The 21,216-nt window shown below is 39.8% G+C and overlaps 1 protein-coding gene across 4 annotated transcripts in view; it reads right to left on the reverse strand.

Annotated features, from left to right (window-relative positions):
* Positions 1-21,216, reverse strand: part of hsd17b4 (hydroxysteroid (17-beta) dehydrogenase 4) — a 104,015-nt gene that overhangs the window by 18,781 nt on the left and 64,018 nt on the right. For all 4 annotated transcript variants that reach the window (XR_007266160.1, XM_048620616.1, XM_048620632.1 and 1 more), the window contains exons 15-20: positions 18,958-19,029; positions 18,075-18,178; positions 14,507-14,572; positions 12,838-12,907; positions 7,877-7,983; positions 6,811-6,897 (exon numbers count right to left, since the gene is read on the reverse strand). Coding sequence is in view for 3 of the 4 variants with exons in the window: in XM_048620616.1 (XP_048476573.1) it covers positions 6,811-6,897; positions 7,877-7,983; positions 12,838-12,907; positions 14,507-14,572; positions 18,075-18,178; positions 18,958-19,029 (506 nt within the window). In the remaining variant the exon portion in view is untranslated. The remainder of the gene's footprint in view (positions 1-6,810; positions 6,898-7,876; positions 7,984-12,837; positions 12,908-14,506; positions 14,573-18,074; positions 18,179-18,957; positions 19,030-21,216) is intronic.

The raw sequence follows: 21,216 nt of genomic DNA on the forward strand, positions 1-21,216 counted from the left end.
AACATCAGCCTTCCTGCTCCTCTGATGCTGCTTGGCCTGCTGTGTTCATCCAGCTCTACACCTTGTTATCTCAGATTCTCCAGCATCTGCAGCTCCTACTATCTCTACATCAACTACGTGCCCATTATTTACATTATGTTAAAAACTTTAAAATTCCATCATGTATTGTAGCAAAGAATTCATAATATACAGGTATAGACCAACAGCCAAACTCCAGAAGTAAATCAGAATAGATAACTTCAAAGTATAAAATCATAAATCATGGCCAATTTCATTTGTAAAATAATATAGTGATTATCTACTGGACTAAGAGCACAGAAGTCAAAAACCACAAGAAATAGGAGGGAATGCCATTGGTCCATTGAGCCAGCTCCACCATTCAGTAAGATCTGAGCTAATCTAACTGTGCCTTCACAACTTTACTTTCTTGCCTTTCCTCTGCGACCACTGACTCCATCAAAAATCTAACTTAGTCTCCAAAACATTGAGATAGCTCCTAAATTCCAAAGGCTAATGATTCAGATTAGTAGTTCCTTAACTGTTTTAAATGGGACATTAATTATTTTCAAACTGCATTCCCCAACTCTCAATTCCCCCACAAGATGGAACACCTTCTTTCCATCTACTATGTCAAGTCAAATTCAGTAAATAGAGCTAGGAGTGGAGGGAAACAACTGAATTGTGATCATAAATCAACTAAACAATTAATAAGAATCAGAAAAGGAACTTTCCCTGGATGTGACTCTGGTCCGCACTATTTGGCCGACATAATATCCCATGAATGGAGATAATCAAAGTAGAAATGCAGTGGAAGACCAATACAATGTGGATATTGACACCCAAGAAGGGAAGCTGTGTTATAACCGGACGATGGACTTACTCCACATATACATACACTCCTGCATAAAGATACGTGCATATTGATTGGTGGTCTCAAATCACTTTAAGGACTCACTAGTTGGCTGATGCATACACTGTAAAACTGAAACATGTGCAGAGCATGACTTAGGTTAAAAGACAGAAAAACCAAAGAAATTTAAAAGAAGGAAACTTAACAAGAAAAACACAAATCCACTGTTTTAATGACAACAATGTGTCATCAATGCCAAAATCAAAAGGAATTCAGACAGATGGTTTAAACCATTCTTGAAATCTGGACTTCTGATCTTTGAAATTTTGTTTGCCATCTATTTTGTTCCATCTGTAATATGTCGGTTTTAACCATGAGCAAGGGTGCACAGATTTTGGGGTTTTAAAGGAACATAGTTTAAGTCACAAGTAGAAGTTTAGGAATCTTTTCTTATATCAGCCATTGGTTGGAGTTTTGTGTTACAATAAATAGGAATTATTTTATGTTAATGACAAAATGTAGTGTGAATTGCTTTTGACTCGAACAGCAGTCAGACAAATTAGTCATCCTGGTGATCCAATTGGGATTTTATACATTTTGTGACAGCTTGTGGAACAGTGAGGCATAACTGTCAGTGCACTCTTCCCTATTAAGTCATGACATAGGCAGGACATATCAGAAAGTCATCAAACCTATGTAATGTGTAGGGTGGAATTCTCCTTTGTCTTAAGCAATATGATGAAGGCAAGAAAGTTGAGCAAATACTGCATGAATGAAAAAAGACAGATTCCTGGCAGTGGAACGAATCATCCCATTAAGGTTTAAATGACAAATTCTGAACCTCACCAATAAGCACAGACTAGTTTATTTCCATACACAAACAACTTATTACTAGCTAATGTCACCTTAATTGTACATAGCTCTCAATCATCCCCTCCTTTCACAAGGAACTCGATAGCGATAATTTCTGATGTGAAAATCAGGAGGGTCACCTGGAGGCATAGCTTCTCGTCTGCTTCGACAAGCTTTCATCCAACTAGACTATCTCACTGCATACTCCGTGGACACTGTCCTCTTCCACCCCTGCCAAACTGCCATCCTCAATACATCATCATGGCTACTTTTGGACAAACTCCAGTCCACTTCAGCCCTCCAAGATCCACTTTTAACCTAAGGAACACTTATGACATGTGCACTTCTGCCAAGTGCTTTGTGAGCATCTACACATGACAATTCCTATGCCTCTAAGTGTACTTTATTCATACTTATCTGCATTGCGCTAATTTAGAAACTGCCAGATCTCTGTTGCTTGTATTGCCTTTTAGTGTATAGGATCTTCAGTATTCAATATTAAGTTGAACAAAAAAAAATTTAAAGGAGGCAAAAGTCAGTGATAGCCCCGAAGACTGGGATAAGTTCAGAATTCAGCAAAAGAGGACCAAAACGGTAATAAAGAGAAAATAAACTATGAGGGCAAACTGGTGAGGAATATAAAACCGACAATAAGAGCTTTTTTAAATATATAAAAAGGAAGAAAAAGATCAAAGTGAACCCCTTAGAAAATGATTCTGGGGACACTGTTATGGGGAACAAGGAAATACTAGAAGAATTAAACATTTTTTGCATCAGTCACTACAGTAGAAGATACTTCAACATTCCATTAATATTAAAGAATGCATGGGAGGAATTACAATCCATCAACATCACTAGAGAAGTAGAAGTTGCCAACTAATGAGGCTAAAGGCAGATAAGTCCCCCGGCTTTGATGGCTTGCATTCTAATATCCTAAAACAAGTAGGTGCAGTGTTAGAGGATGCATTGGTAGTAATTTTCCTAAAATCATTGGAGTCTGGCAGTTTTCTAACTTTTTGGTACTTTTACAATGTGACACACCTATTCAAAAAGAGGGGAAGTCAAAAAACAGGTGACTATAGGCTCATTAGCCGAATGTCTATTGTTGGAATAGTTTTTGAAACAATTAAGGAAGTAATAGCAAAACATTTGGAAATCATAATCTAACCAAGCAGAGTCAGCATGGCTTCATGTAAAGGAAATTTTGGTTAAGCCATTTATTTGAGTTTTTCAAAGAAGTCTCAACCAGAGTGGACAGATGGAAACCAACAGGTGCGTTACATTTGGACTTCCAGAAGGCGTTCAACAAGGTACCTCACAAAAGGCTAAGGCATAAGATAACAGCCCATGGTGTTGGAGGTAGTATATTGGCATGCATTGAGAATTGGCTAACAGACAGGAAACAGAGAATAGTGTTCTTTTTCAGGTTGGCAAACTGTAACCTGTGGAGTCCCAGGGGACTCAGTGCTGGGACCACAACTGCTTACAGATTATATTAATGACTTGCAGCAAGGCAACAAATGCCTGTAGCCAAAACTTCAGACAATGATAAAATGAGTGCAACGGCAGGTTGTGAGAGGGATACAAACAGTTTACAGACAGATAATGATAGGTTATGCATGTAACAAAAAGTTGGCAAATGGAGTATAATGTGGGAATATGTGAAGTTGTTCATTTTGGAAGGGAGAACCAAAGAACAGTTTTATTTAAAAAGGGAAAAGCTACAGCACAAAAATCTTGAGAGTATTTGTGCACAAAACGCAAAGTTAGCACACAGAAAGCAGCAGGTAACCAGAAGGCTAACTGAATTTAGCCCCTGTTTCAAGGGGCTTGACGTATAAGAGTAGGGAAGTCTTACTACGCCTTCTGGGAGTCCAAATAGAACGCACCTGTTGGTTTCCATCTGTACACTCTGGTTGAGACTTCTTTGAAAAACTCAAATTGCTTAAATTGCTTAACCACAATTTCCTTCTCATGAAGCCATGCTGACTCTGCTGGTGAGACCATATCTCAGCAGTGAGAGCAGCTCAGTCTCCTTATTTCAGGGAAGATATTACTTCACTGAAGGTAGTTCAGAGAAGGTTCACTAGGATAATACTCATAACACAATTCTGAAGAAGGGTCACTCGAGCCGAAACATTAACTCTGATTTCTCTCCATTGATGCTGCCAGACCTGCTGTGACTTTCCAGCAATTTATGTTTTAGTTTCTGATTTACAGCATCCGCAGTTCTTTCAGATTTTATTTAGTATTGAACTCACTGCCACATCTCTTCCAGGCATGCCCTCCTTGAAGAAATTCTGCTCCTCTCTCCGACAGGATTTCCATTCCTATCTTTTTCTCTTATCCACCATTATTAATTTCACTGTCCCTCCAAGAGGTCAGATAGACATCACTGAAACCCATTTCCAAGAGAAATGAACTGAGTTTGGCATTCCTTACATCGTGTAACTTTCTTTTGGTTCTATGGCAAGTAGCCCCAGGTCATTCATATACGTGGACTTTGTTATTTCTGTATTCTCGAACTTTTGCTGAATAAATGTTTTCTTATCTATGATGTATGCTTGGTATCTTCAGCTGATTCCATCTTCAACTATCTGCACATTACAGGTCCTCCTTACAGTTTGGATGGAAGCAGCAGTGAGACAAAGCAGAAATATCGTATGGAGCTAAACAATATCCAAGTGTTTGCACTGAAATCCCTCATGAGGCACCTCCTTTTCGCCCTTCCATCCTTAGATTATCTTCAATGTTTCATAGCTTGTCTGAATTGCTATGAAATGCTTGAGCATTATATAGTGCAGTGTTTAGAGCGGCAATGCTTTGTGCAGTTTTTCTCAGCAGGTCATTGAGCTGTGAGGGACAGTGAACATATGAAGTTCTCATTGTACACCTCCCAGCCTCAAAAGGAAGTGTACTCCTTTAAAAAGCTGAAAGATACACTGAAACATTGCCTACAGAGATACATGGAATCATCATTGATTCTGTGCTCTCATTCAAAGGGTGGGTGTAAATGTGGATGATCTATGTAGGGTAAGCCTCACCTATCCCTGCACATCGCTTTTTGTGTTGCGGCACTGAAGTGCAACGCCTTAGGTGCAGGCAACAACTTGACTGTTCAAGGATCCATGTCGTCTGATACTTTGTCTCCCTCTCATTTCACACTTCTCTGCATTCAACTTTATCTGTCACCTATCCTCGCACTCCACCCATGTGTCAAGCAGTTGTTGCTTGCGAGACCTGAGCAAGGCTTAGCCATTAAAATGTCTTTCATCTTTCAGATGTATAAAGATGCTGCTCATCTGAAATGGGCATGACTTCACTAGATCTAGCAAATTACGAAGTAACTTGAACAGATACTTTTATACTATAAGTGATCATATGTTCACAAAAGTGCAGGGTTATTTAAAATGAAATGTCATCTGTGCCGCCTACGTGCCCTCAGACAGATGGCGGCAGAGTAGGATGCTCTTGTCGGAGCTCCTGTTCTCTGCCTGTTCTTTTTCCTCCTTTTCCTTTTTACTGTCCCCTCTTTTTACTTCTTTCTTTTTCTTCTCTCCCCACAGCATTGGAGCTGACAGCAAGTCCAGAGCAGTGAGCCTTCATGCCCCAGAACACCGCGAGCAGTGAGGCCTGCAGCAATGCGGGCAAGAGCTCTGCAGCAGGACATGAGGAAGCAGCCCCGCGGTATCACGTGGGCAGTGAGTGCAAGCCAGCAGGGCAAGCAGTAGCAGGTGGGAGAAGGCAACCTGAGGTGGCGATGGACGGGCAGCGTCCCCAGAGCAATGGAGGGGCCGAGTCCCAGAGCAATGGAGGGGCCGAGGGACATTCTTGGTGGCATGGCGTGGGCTGGGAAGTCCAGAGCGGGACATTCTCGGTGGTACGGTGTGGGCCTGGAAACCTGTAGCAGGACTCTGGTGGCAGTGAAGAGTGGAAGTGAAGAAGGAAAGTTTGAACTCTCTTTTAAGTTCTTTTTTTAACAATTTTATTCTAAATTAATGTGAACAGCACTTATGCACAGCGACCGTACATACTTTTCACTGTATTTTGTATTGAATACTCGTGACAATAAAGGATGTTCAATTCAATCTTATTCCTTCCTTTCCCTCCTAATGCGCTTCCAAGCAGACACAATGGCCACAACAGGGTTGGAGAGAGCCTGCTCGGTAGTTTTCCCTGTAAGCCTGGAGGAGTTGGCTGATGTCCCACAGGGACGTTTGAGCTTGGAGGACCCAGGCTATCTGACAACTTGCACATATGCTGGCTCACCCTTCTCAATTTCTGCAGGCTTTGGCATCAAAGACACAAAGGAAATGGAGAGGGAAACACCTCTGGAACATCCCGAAAGGACGCTTCGGGGCCCTGTTTGTGAATCATGCTCCATCTGGGTGCTTACTAGCACTGTCATGTCTTCCTGAGAGGGTTACCTGGAGTGAGGTCAAGGTTCCTTGTTACCCTCAGATTTCAGACTTCTCTGCATTCAACTTCATCTGTCACTTATCCTCGCACTCCACCAATGTGACAATGTCCTTTTGAAGTTCTGCACTGTCCTCCTCACAGTTACAATTGACTCATTTTTTTTGTTATCTGCAAATCTTGAAATTATCCCTGTGCACCAAGATCTATATCATTTAGTTACATTCCAAAAATGCAAGCATACTGATCCCTGGGAACCTCATTATAAGCCTTTCTTCAGCCTGAAAAATACCCATTAACCATTACTCTGTTCCTCAGCCAATTACAATTTTGCTCCTGTCCCTTTTATTCCATTAGCTATAGGTTTATTCACAAGTCTGTTGTGTGGTACCGTATTGCACACCTTTTGGAATTCCACGTATACCACATCAACAGTCTTTCCCTCATCTCAATTTTTTTGAGATATTTTATCCTAATTTAGGTAGACTGTTGAGGTCTATAAGCAGCAGTCTTCAGCATCTTTGAGTTTGCATGATGCATTGCAAGAAATATTGTTAAGGGCGGTCATTAACCTGCAGGATACTTTGATGCACCGTTTTGTGTCAAGCATGCATGGTAAGGAAATAGTCTGGCCCATATTTACAAGAATATATTGCAACAGTAATTTCATTAAGGTGGAAGAAAGTCCTGACCTTTGACTGAAGATGGATAAGGTTGCCATTTTTCCACATTTCAGTTTCTAGTGTTTGTCCAGGAATAACCGGCTTTGCAAAACGAACCTGTATTAAAAGATTATTACTTCATAACTGCAACTTTTTCTTCATTGTTACTATCTCATAATTCAGATATCAAAAACATCGAACAAATCATTGCAGCTGAGTCCAACAAAGTCTCTGATAATCATTAACTTCTTTGCATATGTAAAATTCAGCAAAAACCACAAAAGAGATTTAAAATATATACAAAAGTTTAGTTCTGAGCTCTCCATGATTTAAAAAATGCTGAAATGCTACAGGTATTACACCTTTATGTGAAGACCAGCAGTCTTTTGTGTTTTTTCTTTACACACAATGATGTTGCGTAACAAGGACCAGCACAGTGGCTACTACTGCTGCCTCACAGTGCAAAAGACTCAGATTTGATTCCAAAGTGGCTGTCTGTATGGAATTTGCATGTTCTCCCAGTGTCTGCATGGGTTTCCGTTGGGTGCTGTGGTTTCCTCCCACAGTCCAAAGGTAGCAGTTTAGGTGAACTGGCCATGCTTAATGTGGGGTGATGGGGGTGGCTGGATGTGATGCTTTTCGGAGGGTCAGTGCAGACTCAATAGGCCGAATAGTCTCTTTCCGCACAGTAGGGATTCTATGATTCTATGAACTTAATTAACATATCCTACTGTTTTAGCAATTAAGCACAATTTTATACAAGCAAATTTTCTCTTGTACATGAAATTTAAATGTAAATTATTCTGTATAATAAACCACTAATATATTAAACATAAGCCTCATTTTTAACTCAAGGTAGCAGTCATGCAGTTGATGGTCAAGGCGGGTGGCAAACAGATCTGCCCTCTGCCATATTAGGTGTCTTTAGATCCCATCATGTTCACTGGGATTTTGACCCACAAATGAGAGATGATCTAATCAGTCCTCCTCATAATTAATAAAGATAACAAATAAAAACTACAACCTAAGAGCTAAACGTGCAATCTATCTAATGCTTCGTGGATGTTAGGTTATAAATTACAACACTACTTTGTACCTTGATAGCTTTGAATTTTGTCACATCATTATCTGCAAACTGTTTCAAGACATGCCGTGCTGCAAATCCCATGGAACACAACCCATGCAGAATTGGTTTTTTGAACCCTTCAGTGAAGAAAAAGAAGTTTTTTTCAATTACTTTAAATAATTCTATATGCATCACACAAATCCAACCTAACAGAGAAATATACATTATCTGCCTGTTAGCTAGTACCTGAAGTAAAGAACCATTTACAGTTTCTTCATTTTAATTTTTTGGCCAGTAACTATTTTTCATACTGGTAAAACCAACTTTAAGAAAGTATTTCAATTCAGTGCTTTGCCAAGTTATTCTTTGCTTTCCACAAATTAAGTATATGTGCACATTTTCTACATTTATATGACACCTTATGTGCCAGCTTGAAAATTTTGTTTTAAAACTTGTCCCAAATTTTACATGTACGGCATTATTTTGAAAGTAATTTCTGCTCATGCTAATACAAACACGGTTATGAATTCTGCAAAACATAACAAGGTTTATTCTTAGAATGACACCGCACGAGAACTCAAAGCAATAAAATTGCCATACAATAGTCTGAGTAATATTACAACATTAAATCATGAAATCACTTATCAGATCCTGTATCTTTTGTTGCAATTTAAATAAATAGCTATATAATTCTCATGATATAGAATACCAACTACAGAAAGTACTTAGCAATTATTAAGAAATAAATGCAATTCAGAGGATATAAATTTCACCAAATCACATTTTAAAATATTTTGATAAACGTTTTTTTTCTTCATTCTTACATAAATTCTATTGGGCCTGTTGAATGTCTGCAGAGTTGCGTTTTTATTCTACAACTTGAAACAAAGACTAACATAAAAGATTATTAGTACGTTAGGCTTCCTAATAACTTTCAAAAGTTAAACAATTTAAAAATATATCCATAATTGAAAAATAGTTCTGAATAAAGAACTATGACCGCAAAACTCTCCAGTCTTCTCTTACAACCCTAAAGCCTCCAAGGCTTTGCATCTTTCAAATTACAGATTCTTGCAGATCTTCTATTTCCTTCATCCCGTTATTGACTTGCCACGACTTCTTTAGCTATCTCAGTCTCACACTCTTGAATTTCCCCCGAAAACCCCTCTGCCTTTCTTGTTCCTTAGAACACTGAAAAATATCATTTTGATCACATTCTTGCTCACATCCTCGTGTCTGATTCTTTAGTTCAACATTAATTTATTTTTGCCTGATTACACTAGCGTGATGTGTCTTGGGGTGTTTTAGTGTTTAAAGCACCTTATACATCTAATTTTTTAATCTGGTTGAGCAATTTTGCAACTGATATTTATCAAATTCCATCCTGTGTAAAATCTTGAATATGAACCACAAACATATTTACTGTACAGAAGTATACTCACTTTAATATGTAAATACTTTGTTTTAAATGCCACCATTCTACACTGTGACAGATGCAACATTTTCACATTCTTATTTATTAAGTGTTAGAGTAGATATTAATTCTGTCCTCACAAATGTTGCTCGCTAAATAATTCCATTTCCAATGCAAATGAATTCTACTTCATCAATCAATTTATTAACAAAAAGATGACTGTACTATCCGATGCAAAAATCACATGTTTTATCACTCCTTGTACATATAGATTTCACTCTTTGACAAAAATGTGACAAAAATCTAAACCTATTTTATTTCCTAGGAGGGAAACGATCTACATAAAAGTGTGTTGACCCTTAAATATACATTAAAAAAAAACATTAATCTTCCATTACATGTATTGCATGAAAGAAATGCAATCATGTTTCCTTGTGGAACAGCTTGATTATTGAAAAATAAACTGGATAAGACAACATCAACAATTTAATTTAGTCTCAGTTTCCCTACTCAGCAATAAATATACAGTCTGCTAAACAGCAATCGTGTTCGGCCTTCCAATCTGAAATGATGTTTTTGCAAACATTTTAAGATTTCATTCTATATGCCTTTCAAAGTTTAATTTCTAACGCAACCTGTATCATTTAAATTAATCTCATCTCCAGCATAATGCCAAAAACAAGTTAGGCAAGTGTTAATTGCAATAACTGTTATCTGCATCTTTGGCTACATGCAATATGATTAGACAATGTATTCCTCTTCATCCAAAATTAATTTTCCTTGTTAATAAAATTGTTCAAAATAAAATTACAAGTGAATAGATAACAGAAACAAAATATACAGTTCAGTGATTAGTGTCAGACTTCTTTTACCTTTCTGTTTTAAACAAAACAGATGAAGTCTTAAGTATTTAACAGCAAGAAAGGCAGTTAGAAACAGAAGTAAAACACCATTTGCATCCTAATTTTTATCACAACAGATCATATTCAGTTTCTTTCTTTTAATTTTAATTTTTGTTTTTAAAAGTCTGACAGGCGTGAGAGTTGAATGAAAAGAAAGATAAGAATAGTTGCCCATAACATCATGAAGCATTCACCTGAACACTAGGAGTGTTAGCAAAACAAATCAAAGGAGATCACAGGAATAGCTCTCCAGTGGCTGGAATCATATTAGATGCATAGCAAGATGGTTGTAGTAGTTAGAGACCAACCATCGAAACCTTAAGTGATTACTGTGGACGCTCCAGAGGCAATTACCTTTGCTCAAACCATTTAAGCTGGTTCAATAAATTTATTATACGGTAAGGAATGCTGCTATTTACAAGTGATTCCAGTAGTCAGCTCTATTAACAAACTCTTCCACAGTTGAAGCAATATGTTAACCTGCAGCAACAAGTTCTAAGGAAATTATTTGTACATGAAAGTTCAATATCTCATATTTTCTTAATGAATCATGCCTTAAATTTTGAGGTAAGGAGCAAGTGGTTTAGAGGGGAATTAAGGAAAAATCCTCTCGTCCAGAGAGTTGTGGCTTTGTAACTCACTGCCTAAAAGGATGGTACAGGTGGTAACTCTCAAGACATTTAACTATTTGCATAAACACTTGAAACTCCATAGCATACAAGGCTAAGGGCTAAGTGCTAGAAAATGGGGTGAGAATAGACGGATGTTTGTTGGTAGGCATGGTAGGCCAATGGGCCTTTATGCATGCTGCAAAAACTCTGACTCTAAATTCTGTGCATCCCCAACATTTTCCATTTCTAACCTACAGGCTTTGGTTAAAGAGTGACAGGTAATGTGCAGAATGCATGAATGCTGAGCAATGACTAGATTTAACAAGGGAAAGCCAAGTTATTGCTACTGACTTCAATAGCATCAGCATCTTTTGAGTTTCCTACCATAACATCTCAGGTGAATTCAGAGCAGAATCTGACTGGATCAGCTCTGTCAACATTGGTCTACAAGAGTAGGGCAACAGATTGGCATTCTATAACTGATAGCTTGCCTCCTTCCTGGCCCATAAAAGTCCCTCTACTACCTACAAGGCTCAACCTACCACTTCCCTGATTGAGCACAGCTTCAACCACATTCATGAAGCTTGACACTATTCTGGAAGCAGCAATTTTCTTAGATTGATGATTGTAACACAGGAATTAGAATCAATCACTCCCTCACTATTACAATGTGTAGTCCTTCAAGATGCACTGCAGCAACTCAACAACTTTACACTGGCAACATCATCATCTTCTGGGATCTCTACTACCAAGAAGGACAAAAGCAGCCTTAGGAACGTTCATCGCCACATTCCCTGCCCAAGTCACACACCATTCTAACTTGGACACAAATCACCATTTCTTCTAGGGGTTGAAATCTAGAATTCTCTGTCTAACAATGTAGGATTACTCTAATCAAAGGGACAGCAGGGGTTCAAGGAGAGGCCACTACCATCATCTTAGTGCAACTGGAGATGGGCAATAAATACAGCCTTGTGAGAATCTAACACATTCAGAGATGATAGTTGTCATCAACCTGTATTTACATAGTGCCTTAACCATAATGTTCAAAGATGCTTACAGGAGCAAAAGATAACACTTAAACACAAAAGGTATTTTAGGAAACATTACCAAATAATTGATCAAACACTTTAAGGAGCAACTCAAAGGAAGAAAGAGAGGTAGAGAAATGAAGAAGTTCAGGGAGGCTACAATTTGGAGAGCACAGCTGTCTGGAAGCACTGCTAGGATGGAGGAGATTACAGAGATAGGGAAGGCTAGGTCATGGAGGGATTAGAAATCAAGGAGGAGAATTTTAAACTCAAGTTATGGCTTAATTGGGACCCAATGTGAACACAAGGGTGGCAGATAAACAGGCTTGGTGCAAGTAAAAACATAAACAGAAAAGTTTTAAATTATCTTAAATTTATAATGGCAGAAGGTGGGAGGCCAGTCAGGATTGTACTATAATACTCAAGTGCAGAGATTACAAAAGCATGATTGAGAGTTTCAGCAATGCTGTGATCTTATGGAGGTGAAAAGAAGAGATCTTTGCAGTGCTACAGATGTGTGATTGAAAACACATCTCAGATTTAAATCTGGCTTGAAGGTTGCAAACAGTTTCAGATAGCTATCAGCAAGACAGATGGAGTTAGGGGTTCAAAGCAAAGCAAAGTTTTGCAGCAGACGCCAATGAGAATGTCTTTGCTTTTTCCAATATTTAACTGGAAGGGATTTCTGCTCACCCCATACTAGAGATCAGACAAAAAGTTGAACATAATGAAAACAGTCAAGAAAGATGATACTGATATAGAGCGGGGTGCTACCCCTGTGCAAATGTAAACTATGGCTATGATTTTGGATGAAGTCACCAGAGGTAGCAGGCAAACAAGGACCCAGAGGAAGCCAAGGATTAAGTAGTTAAAGAATGATAGCATAGATAAGATCAAGTAAGAAATGGAATATGAGAAATGAATAAATGACTGTAGTTTTATCATAATTATTCATCCGTCAATACAGAAATAATAAAATCATTAAGAAATACAGTTGTTTTGAATAAATTATTTCAATTTACCACTAAATTACCTCCAAAAGCTGCAAAATTTGGATCAATGTGCAAGGGGTTCCAGTCTCCATTCAGGCGGTATAGAACAGCCTGTAAGATGGGGAAACATGCCCTAACTTACTTAAACAGAATACAGTATGTATTTCAAAAAATATAAATATAAATGCACAACAAAATCATTTCAACATATGTTCAATAATCAACTAAATTTGCAAACCTATTTGACCGAGTAGCTTCTAATATTTAGGTATTGCTGAAAAAGACACATTTCATTGAGTTTTCAGCTTGCACTCATCAGAACAATTCGGAAGAATATACATACAAGGGGAAAACCAACATTTATACAGCATGCAAATTTATTCTTGCAAGTTGTCCTATTGAGTGCAAGATGTTTATGCCCATCTAATAAAATAAGTAGAATGAATGATGTGCAAAATTTGCTGGCGTACAAATAAAACATTACTGACGTGAACAGTTAGTATCTTGCAGCACTTCCAGTGATAAAACAAATGGAACATGATGTTAAGAACAGGGTCATTTATACCATACAATAAACTTTGTATTAATCTGCAGTTTAAGTGAAATACATGAATTAATGTGTTTCTTTGGGACCACAAAGTACAAGGGTTGTACTTAACTGAAGTTTTTTAAGAGTTAATTTCTCCTCTCATCAACTAAAGAAACAATTGCAGTCTTCATCTATAATGTCACAAGGAAACCATTAGTGATTAAAATGATATCTTTTGCCCCTCTTTCATTCAAAATACAGTGATTATTTTCATATGCACTGGTGTCTCACTAGAAGTGTTATGGCTGTTTCCAAAATAAAATAAAAATAATTGTCCAAATAATCAGCAGAATAAGGACTGATATCTACCTCTGTCCATTAATTTAGGATAACTTTGCATGGAAAAGGCAAAGCGCACAAGTCTTGTCTTGTGAATGCATATTCTTGCAGAATACTCAGGCTCTGCATGCATTTGTTTTAAAACCAATTTCCCTTTTCTCTAGCTGCGGTCTTAGTTTAATCCCATTTTCCATTTACGTGTAAATCCACTGAGCTGGTGTTTACTGGTTTTGAAAACATAGTTATTCCATTTGCTTAACATCAACCAAGTATCTCCCACAGACTTTTCCTCTCAGCTGCATTAGCACTAACTGAAATCCCTCGAACCATTTTAACAAGCTCTCTCAGGGAAGACCATGCAAGTAGATGATTAAGACACCCACAAGTTACTTAAATTTCAGAAAGCGAGCCCCAAAACTTCTGGTTAAATTGCAAATCATACTGCCACATGTAGGTGGAAAACTAATGAAAACCAGTAGATTTCCACCACTAAATCATGTTTCTACCAATCTCTGACCAAATTTATGGGACCAATCAAGAAAAAAATTAGGAAATAATATACAAATCACTAATATTTCACTTGGCTTCTGCTGAAATGTTGAATAACATCTCCCTAATTGAGTAATATAAAAGAAAGAACTGCAGATGGTGCAAATCATAAACAAAAACCAAAATTGCTGGAGAAACTCAGCAGGTCTGGCAGCATCTATGCAGAGAAAGCATAGTTAACAACTAAAGTCCAGTAAGCATTCTGACAAAGGTACAGAGGTGAATAATATCATCTCTGAACAGATTGAATAAAAAATATCTTAATAATCGAGTCTATTTGAAGTGCTGAATACCTGATCTACACTTGTTACGTCACTCACGATGGCATCTGGAGGTCTGTTGGGAGGATTCTTAGTAACCTGGATGAGACAAAATTTATATTAATGTTCTTAAAGGATAGGGAGTACATACAACAAGGATATTAATAATGAACTGATATATAGATGACTATCACACAAAAGAAGAATTCATCATTTGTAAGCATATTAAGAGAATGCATTATATAGATTCTTACTAATAGGTTTTCACAGAACATTCTACTTGCAACAAAATAATGCATAGATATATTATCTTTAGCAGAATAAAACATTCCAAGGTTTTACTCAGGAACACAACCAAAGAAAAATTGACACAGAGCCAAAGGAGGAAACCAAAAGTTCACTCAAAGCGGACGATTTTATGAATGTCTTAAAAGAGGAGCACAAAGGTTGAGGGTTTCAGGGATGGATTTCTAAAGAGTGGAACCTAGACAGGTAAGGCCATGGCTTCAGTAGTATAGGAAGGTGGGAGGTGCACAAGAGGGCACAGCTGGAGAAAGAGAGACAACAAGGTGCAGAGCTGGATGAACACAGCAGGCCAAGCAGCATCATAGGAGCAGAAAGGCTGACGTTTCGGGCCTAGACCCTTCATCAGAAATGGGGGAGGGGAAGGGGATTCTGAAATAAATAGGGAGAGAGGGGGAGGCGGATAGAAGATGGATAGAGGAGAGGATAGGTGGAGAGGAAACAAACAGGTCGAAGAGGCGGGCATGGAGCCAGTAAAGGTGAGTGTAGGTGGGGAGTTAGTTAGGGAGGGAATAGGTCAGTCCAGGGAGGACGGACAGGTCAAGGGGGCAGGATGAGGTTAGTAGGTAGGAGATGGGGTGGGGCTTGAGGTGGGAGGAGGGGATAGGTGGGAGGAAGAACAGGTTAGGGAGGCGGGGACGAGCTGGACCGGTTTTGGGATGCGGTAGGGAGAGGGGAGATTTTGAAGCTTGTGAAATCCACATTGATACCATTGGGCTGCAGGGTTCCCAAGCAGAATATGAGTTGCTGTTCCTGCAACATTCGGGTGGCATCGTTGTGGCACTGCAGGAGGCCCAGGATGGACATGTCATCTGAGGAATGGGAGGGGGAGTTGAAATGGTTCGCGACTGGGAGGTGCAGTTGTTTATTGCGAACCGAGCATAGGTGTTCTGCAAAGCGGTCCCCGAGCCTCCGCTTGGTTTCCCCGATGTAGAGGAGGCCACAACGGGTACAGCGGATGCAGAATACCACATTGGCAGATGTGCAGGTGAACATCTACTTGATGTGGAAAGTCTTCTTGGGGCCTGGGATGGGGGTGAGGGAGGAGGTATGGGGGCAGGTGTAGCACTTCCTGCGGTTGCAGGGAAAAGTGCCGGGTGTGGTGGGGCTGGAGGGGAGTGTGGAGCGGACAAGGGAGTCACAGAGAGAGTGGTCCCTCCGGAAAGCAGATAAGGGTGGGAAGGGAAAGATGTCTTTGGTGGTGGGGTCGGATTGCAGATGGCGGAAGTGTCGGAGGATGATGCGTTGGATCCGGAGGTTGGTGGGGTGGTACGTGAGGATGAGGGGGATTCTTTTTTGGTTCTTATTGCGTGGACGGGGTGCGAGGGATGAGTTGCAGGAAATGTGGGAGACACGGTTGAGGGCGTTCTCGACCAGTGAGGTGGGGGAAGTTACGGTCCTTGAAAAGCGAGGACAACCGAGATGTACGGGAGTGGAATGCCTCATCCTGGGAGCAGATGCGGTGGAGGTGAAGGAATTGGGAATAGAGGATGGCATTTTTGCAGGAAGGTGGGTGGGAGGAGGTGTATTCTAGGTAGCTGTGGGAGTCGGTGGGCAAACTACAGCTGGAGAAAGACAATTTTTAGAATGTTGTAGAGATGTAAGAACTTAAAGATAGGGAGGATCAAGGCCACAGAGAGCCTTGAGACATGACAGATGGACAGCACAGAATTTCTGGCCAAATGGGACTCTGGGTGGAACGCTGTGCCAGCAATAGAGGCTTCAGTCACTTACTGGAGAGTTGCTATAACTCCTGGATCATCTCTTTCCAGTAAGGCCCACAGGTATTACTGGTCAATCAGGCAGATGACAGCCAGTGCCTGGCCTTGCCCCAGGATCAAGACCCTGAGGCTGGTGTCCTGCCTAGGATCACTGACAAATCCTATGGCCAGCAACTATTTCAAATCGCAGTTGCTGGAACAACAGGGACCTAATGCCACAGTGAGTGATGGTGAAATGGGGTTGGCAACCTGAGGGAGGATGGCGAAGTGGAGATGGCAGAAAGGTCTTTGGGGGTGGGGGAAAGACAGAGCAGCAGGGGGAAAGGCGGGTGTGGTTAGTCATCTCTTCCTAGTACTAGGTCCCTCATTCACAAACCGAGTTCCTTTGCAAGCAAGTGCACCAGGGCTGGCTTGCCATGCATGTTGCAAAGCAAGTCCCACAACAACCGCTGTCTTCATTTCAGCACTGGCAGGACTAGTTGGCAGTTGAGGGGGCCTTCCCCAGCTCCGCCCACCAAAGACTTAAATCAGATTGAGCAGAAAGGTGGTGGGATTCCTACCTGCACCTCTCATCTGATTAAATGCCTCTTCTATCATCAAACTCACCACAGAGGGAGGCACAGGATTCCATGCTAGATGTGAGTTGGTGTAGAGGCAACAGAGATTTGGACAGAGATGTAAGAACTGCCGATGCTGGAGGCATAGATAACACAATGTGGAGCTGGATGAACACAGAAGGCCAGACAGCATCAGATGAGCAGGAAAGCTGACATTTCAGATCGGGCCCCTTCTTGGACAGTAGTTTTTGAAGATTGGAAGATGAAGCATGACCATACAGTAGAACACTTGAATAGTCATGTCTGGAAATAACAAAAGTGGACATGTTTTCCAGCAGATTGGGCAAAGAGGAGATATTTCAAAGGGATGTGGGGTCAGAAACATGATTTTGGAGACATAAAGGATGATGCTGGTTTAGCCTAAGACAAGCCAAGAAGCAAACAAACTTGGTGAACCTGGATCAGAGTTTGTGGATGTCACTGAAAACAGTAGCTTTGATCTTCCAAATACATTTAATTTTAGGAAAATGGACTCGTCCAGGACCAGCTGTGGGATATGCAGTCTAACAGTGGAAGGACAGAAGGCATGGCGATAAATTGGGCTAAAGTTCCAAAGCTTGACATTGCACCATAACAGCAAAGGATAAAATTAAATCGCAGAAAATGGGACAAAGATTCAATTTTAAACTAGCATGCTTCAAAAGAGAAGAAAAATGGCTTAATATTTCTCACATATCTATCACTAAACCTCAATACCGCAGAATATTACCAGTAATTCAATTAGTAGAATGTAACAGAGTGCAGTTTAACAACTATTATGAATTTCATAACTATTGAAATAACTGCACATAAATATTGTGTTGACGGAATAGTAAATTTTGAACTTAACAACATCCTCACCTTCCAAAGGGAAAGTAATTGTGTCCTGCAAGCATGCCTATACATAGTAATTTGAATAATCTAAACTGAACTTGATACAAGTGATCTCAAAAACTGCTTAAGACGTGTGCAGACATTTACCTTAACTTTATCCGATGTCCTTTTACCACCGAAGCCTCCAGCTCCCACAGCAAATACAGAGAACTGATTATAGCAGACCAAGTCTTTCCCATTGTATGTATGAACTGAAACAAAAGTAGATCTATAATCAGTTACAGATATATTTAGTGCAGATATTGTTTAACTGTAGGTCTTTTTAAAAATACTCTAACTGATGTCTACACAACACATGCGTTCACAAAATTGAGCCAAATCCGCTGGATATTCGTCAACACATCCAATCACCAAATCTGCCTTCAAATCTCAAGTGCATGAAACTAAAAATCCTCAGTCTCTCGCCATGATTTTCATTCTGCTTTCAAGTTACAGGTCTGATCAGGTATCTTACATGTACCTTTACTGGGCAGAAGTATCATGTTTTTAAACAGGAAGCATTTAATAGCATTACCATGTTCATCTAATACTGTCCTTGTCACAAACAGGCAATGCATTTGCACATTTTGAAAGACAGGAAGCAAACCAAGTTGTCAATTTTTTAAAATTGAGCCATTCCCAGTAAAGTAAACAAAAACAGAAGTTGCTTAAAAAAGCTCAGCACATCTGGCAGCATCTGTGAAGAGAACTCAGAGTTAAAGTTTTGGGTCCAGTGACCCTTCCTCAAACCTGTTGAGCTTTTTCAGCAACTTCTGTTTTTGTTTCTGATTTACAGCTTCCACAGTTCTTTCAGTTTTTATTCAGTACTGTAAAATTTGTTTTGCAGAGATTCAATAAAATAATGGCAGACAAATAAGGAAGAAATAGAAAAACATAATAAGAGCCAAAGATCAAGTGGGAGTACAAGACTGTCCCAAGTAGATTACCATCAAAAACTCGCTAAAATGATACAGTTGGCATCTAAACTTACCATCAAGTAGTATAACAGCACCTGATCCTTTATCAAGAATATCGGCAATAACACCCTCCGACTTCAGTGTCCCTAACAAACATAGGAAACATGATTACTCAAATGATCTTTGTTTCTCCCAACTAATTTCCTGTTTTTTGGAACGGAGGATCACCTTACATCAGATTAGTGAAGTCAATTTATGACATTAATAATGTTGTATTCTATACACTATAACCAATATTTAACAGCTATGTTCATAATAAAATTTTTATGCAAAGATTGACAATACATGTTCCTGTTATCTGAATTAAACCATGCAATATTACAAAATTCCTGTTTGTTTTAATCACCAGCAAGTGACCAAATCTGATATCAAGCAACACCAAAAACTTAGACTGCTCAGGCACTCATTATGGCCTAGCAAGCCATTCATTGACATAAAACATTAAAGTGTGATAGAAACAAAGCCAGATTGACCAGCAAATGACAGCAGCACACCTAGTTCTTCCAACCCTGAAAGTGCTCCTAAGATCTGGACACTTTTGCCATAATTAGCCTATGGGACAGCTTTGACAGTCAGGTCTGACATTGTCAGTAAGGAATGATTCCATGAAAATTTCCTTGATGCCACAATCACCTTCCTTGAGAATGTCCTGTCACATCAAACAGAGGTGGTGGCACAGTAATACAAAAATTGGTCATATGCAGCAGAAAGAGTTGCCCTGGGAGTCCTCAACATCTACGCCAAATTTCATGAAATCCCACGACATCATGTCAAACACTCCAGCTGATTGCCACAACGAGACTCCTTGGCTGATGAATTAATACTCCTTCATAGTGAACTCGGAAGAAGATTGAGAGGCAATGGCACAGTACGTACTGACTGATGGACTTCACTGTCAACCATCAAAAGTATCTCGCTAGAAGCACTACACCTGAGCTGGTCCAATCATAAAGGACACAGCTGCTAGACTGGGCTATCTACCTATCACAGCTGCATCTGCACATGTCAGTATTGGTAGGAGTGACCATATAAAAGAGACACAGTTCAGCCTGCACAAATCTTCCATCATGTTGTGTGATACTATCAAAATAGACCAAGCCACTCAAAACTGGGCAACTTTGAGGCACAATAATCCATCAGCGGCACTGGATACCACAAAGTTATGGCACATGACACCACTCTGTCTACAGTACCAAAGTGTTCCTCCAGACCTAGCTGCATCCCTAGCCAAGTTGTTCCAGCACAACTACAAAACTATCAATCCAGCAATATGAAAAATGTCTGCTAATGGTCCATACACAAAAAGCAGGAATAATCTGATTACTAACCCAGCAGTTAACTCTTATCTGACATCAAAGTAATGCAAGCCATCTGAAACTACATATTGCATAAGGCATAATTGACAATCTAGCCAAAGATCCCTGGGGGAACATAATAAGATAGAATTCTACAATAAGATAGGGAGTGACATACTTGATTCTGAGACTAGGATCCTAAATCTAAATAAAGAAAACTATGATGATATGAGGCACGAGCTGGCTAATGATAAATTGGGGTACATTTACTTAAAGGGATGACAATGGACAGGGAATGTCAAGTATTTAAACAGCTCATGGAGGAACTGTAACAAAATTTTATTCCTATCTGGCATAAAAATAAAACAGGAAAGGTGGGCCGATCGTAGTAACAAGGCAAATTAGGGACATTGTTAGATCCAAGGTAAAGGGCATACGAACTTGCCAAAAAGCAACAGACCTGAGGATTCAGAGTAGTTTAGATTTCAAAAGAGTAAGACAAAGATTAATTAAGAGGGGGAAAATAATGTACAAGTGCAAGCTTGTGGGGAGCATGCAAACTGATTGCAAAAGCTTTTATAAAATGTGAAGAGAAAAAGATCAGCAAAAACAAAAGTAGATCCCTTCCAGTCAGAAACAGGAGAAATTATAATAGACAACAAAGAATTGGCAGACCAATCAAATACATAGACAACAAGGTGCAGGGCTGGATGAACACAGCAGGCCAAGCAGCATCATAGGAGCAGAGAGGCTGACGTTTCGGGCCTAGACCCTTCATCAGAAAAGGGGGAGGGGAAGGGGGTTTTGAAATAAATAGGGAGAGAGTGGGAGGCGGATAGAAGAGGGATAGAGGAGAGGATAGGTGGAGAGGAAACAAACAGGTCGAAGAGGCGGGGATGGGGCCAGGAAAGGTGAGTGTAGGTAGGGAGTTAGGAAGGGGATAGGTCAGTCCAGGGAGGACGGACAGGTCAAGGGGGC

Source organism: Rhincodon typus, chromosome 3 (genome assembly GCF_021869965.1).
Source record: "Rhincodon typus isolate 14 chromosome 3, sRhiTyp1.1, whole genome shotgun sequence".
NCBI lineage: Eukaryota > Metazoa > Chordata > Chondrichthyes > Orectolobiformes > Rhincodontidae > Rhincodon > Rhincodon typus.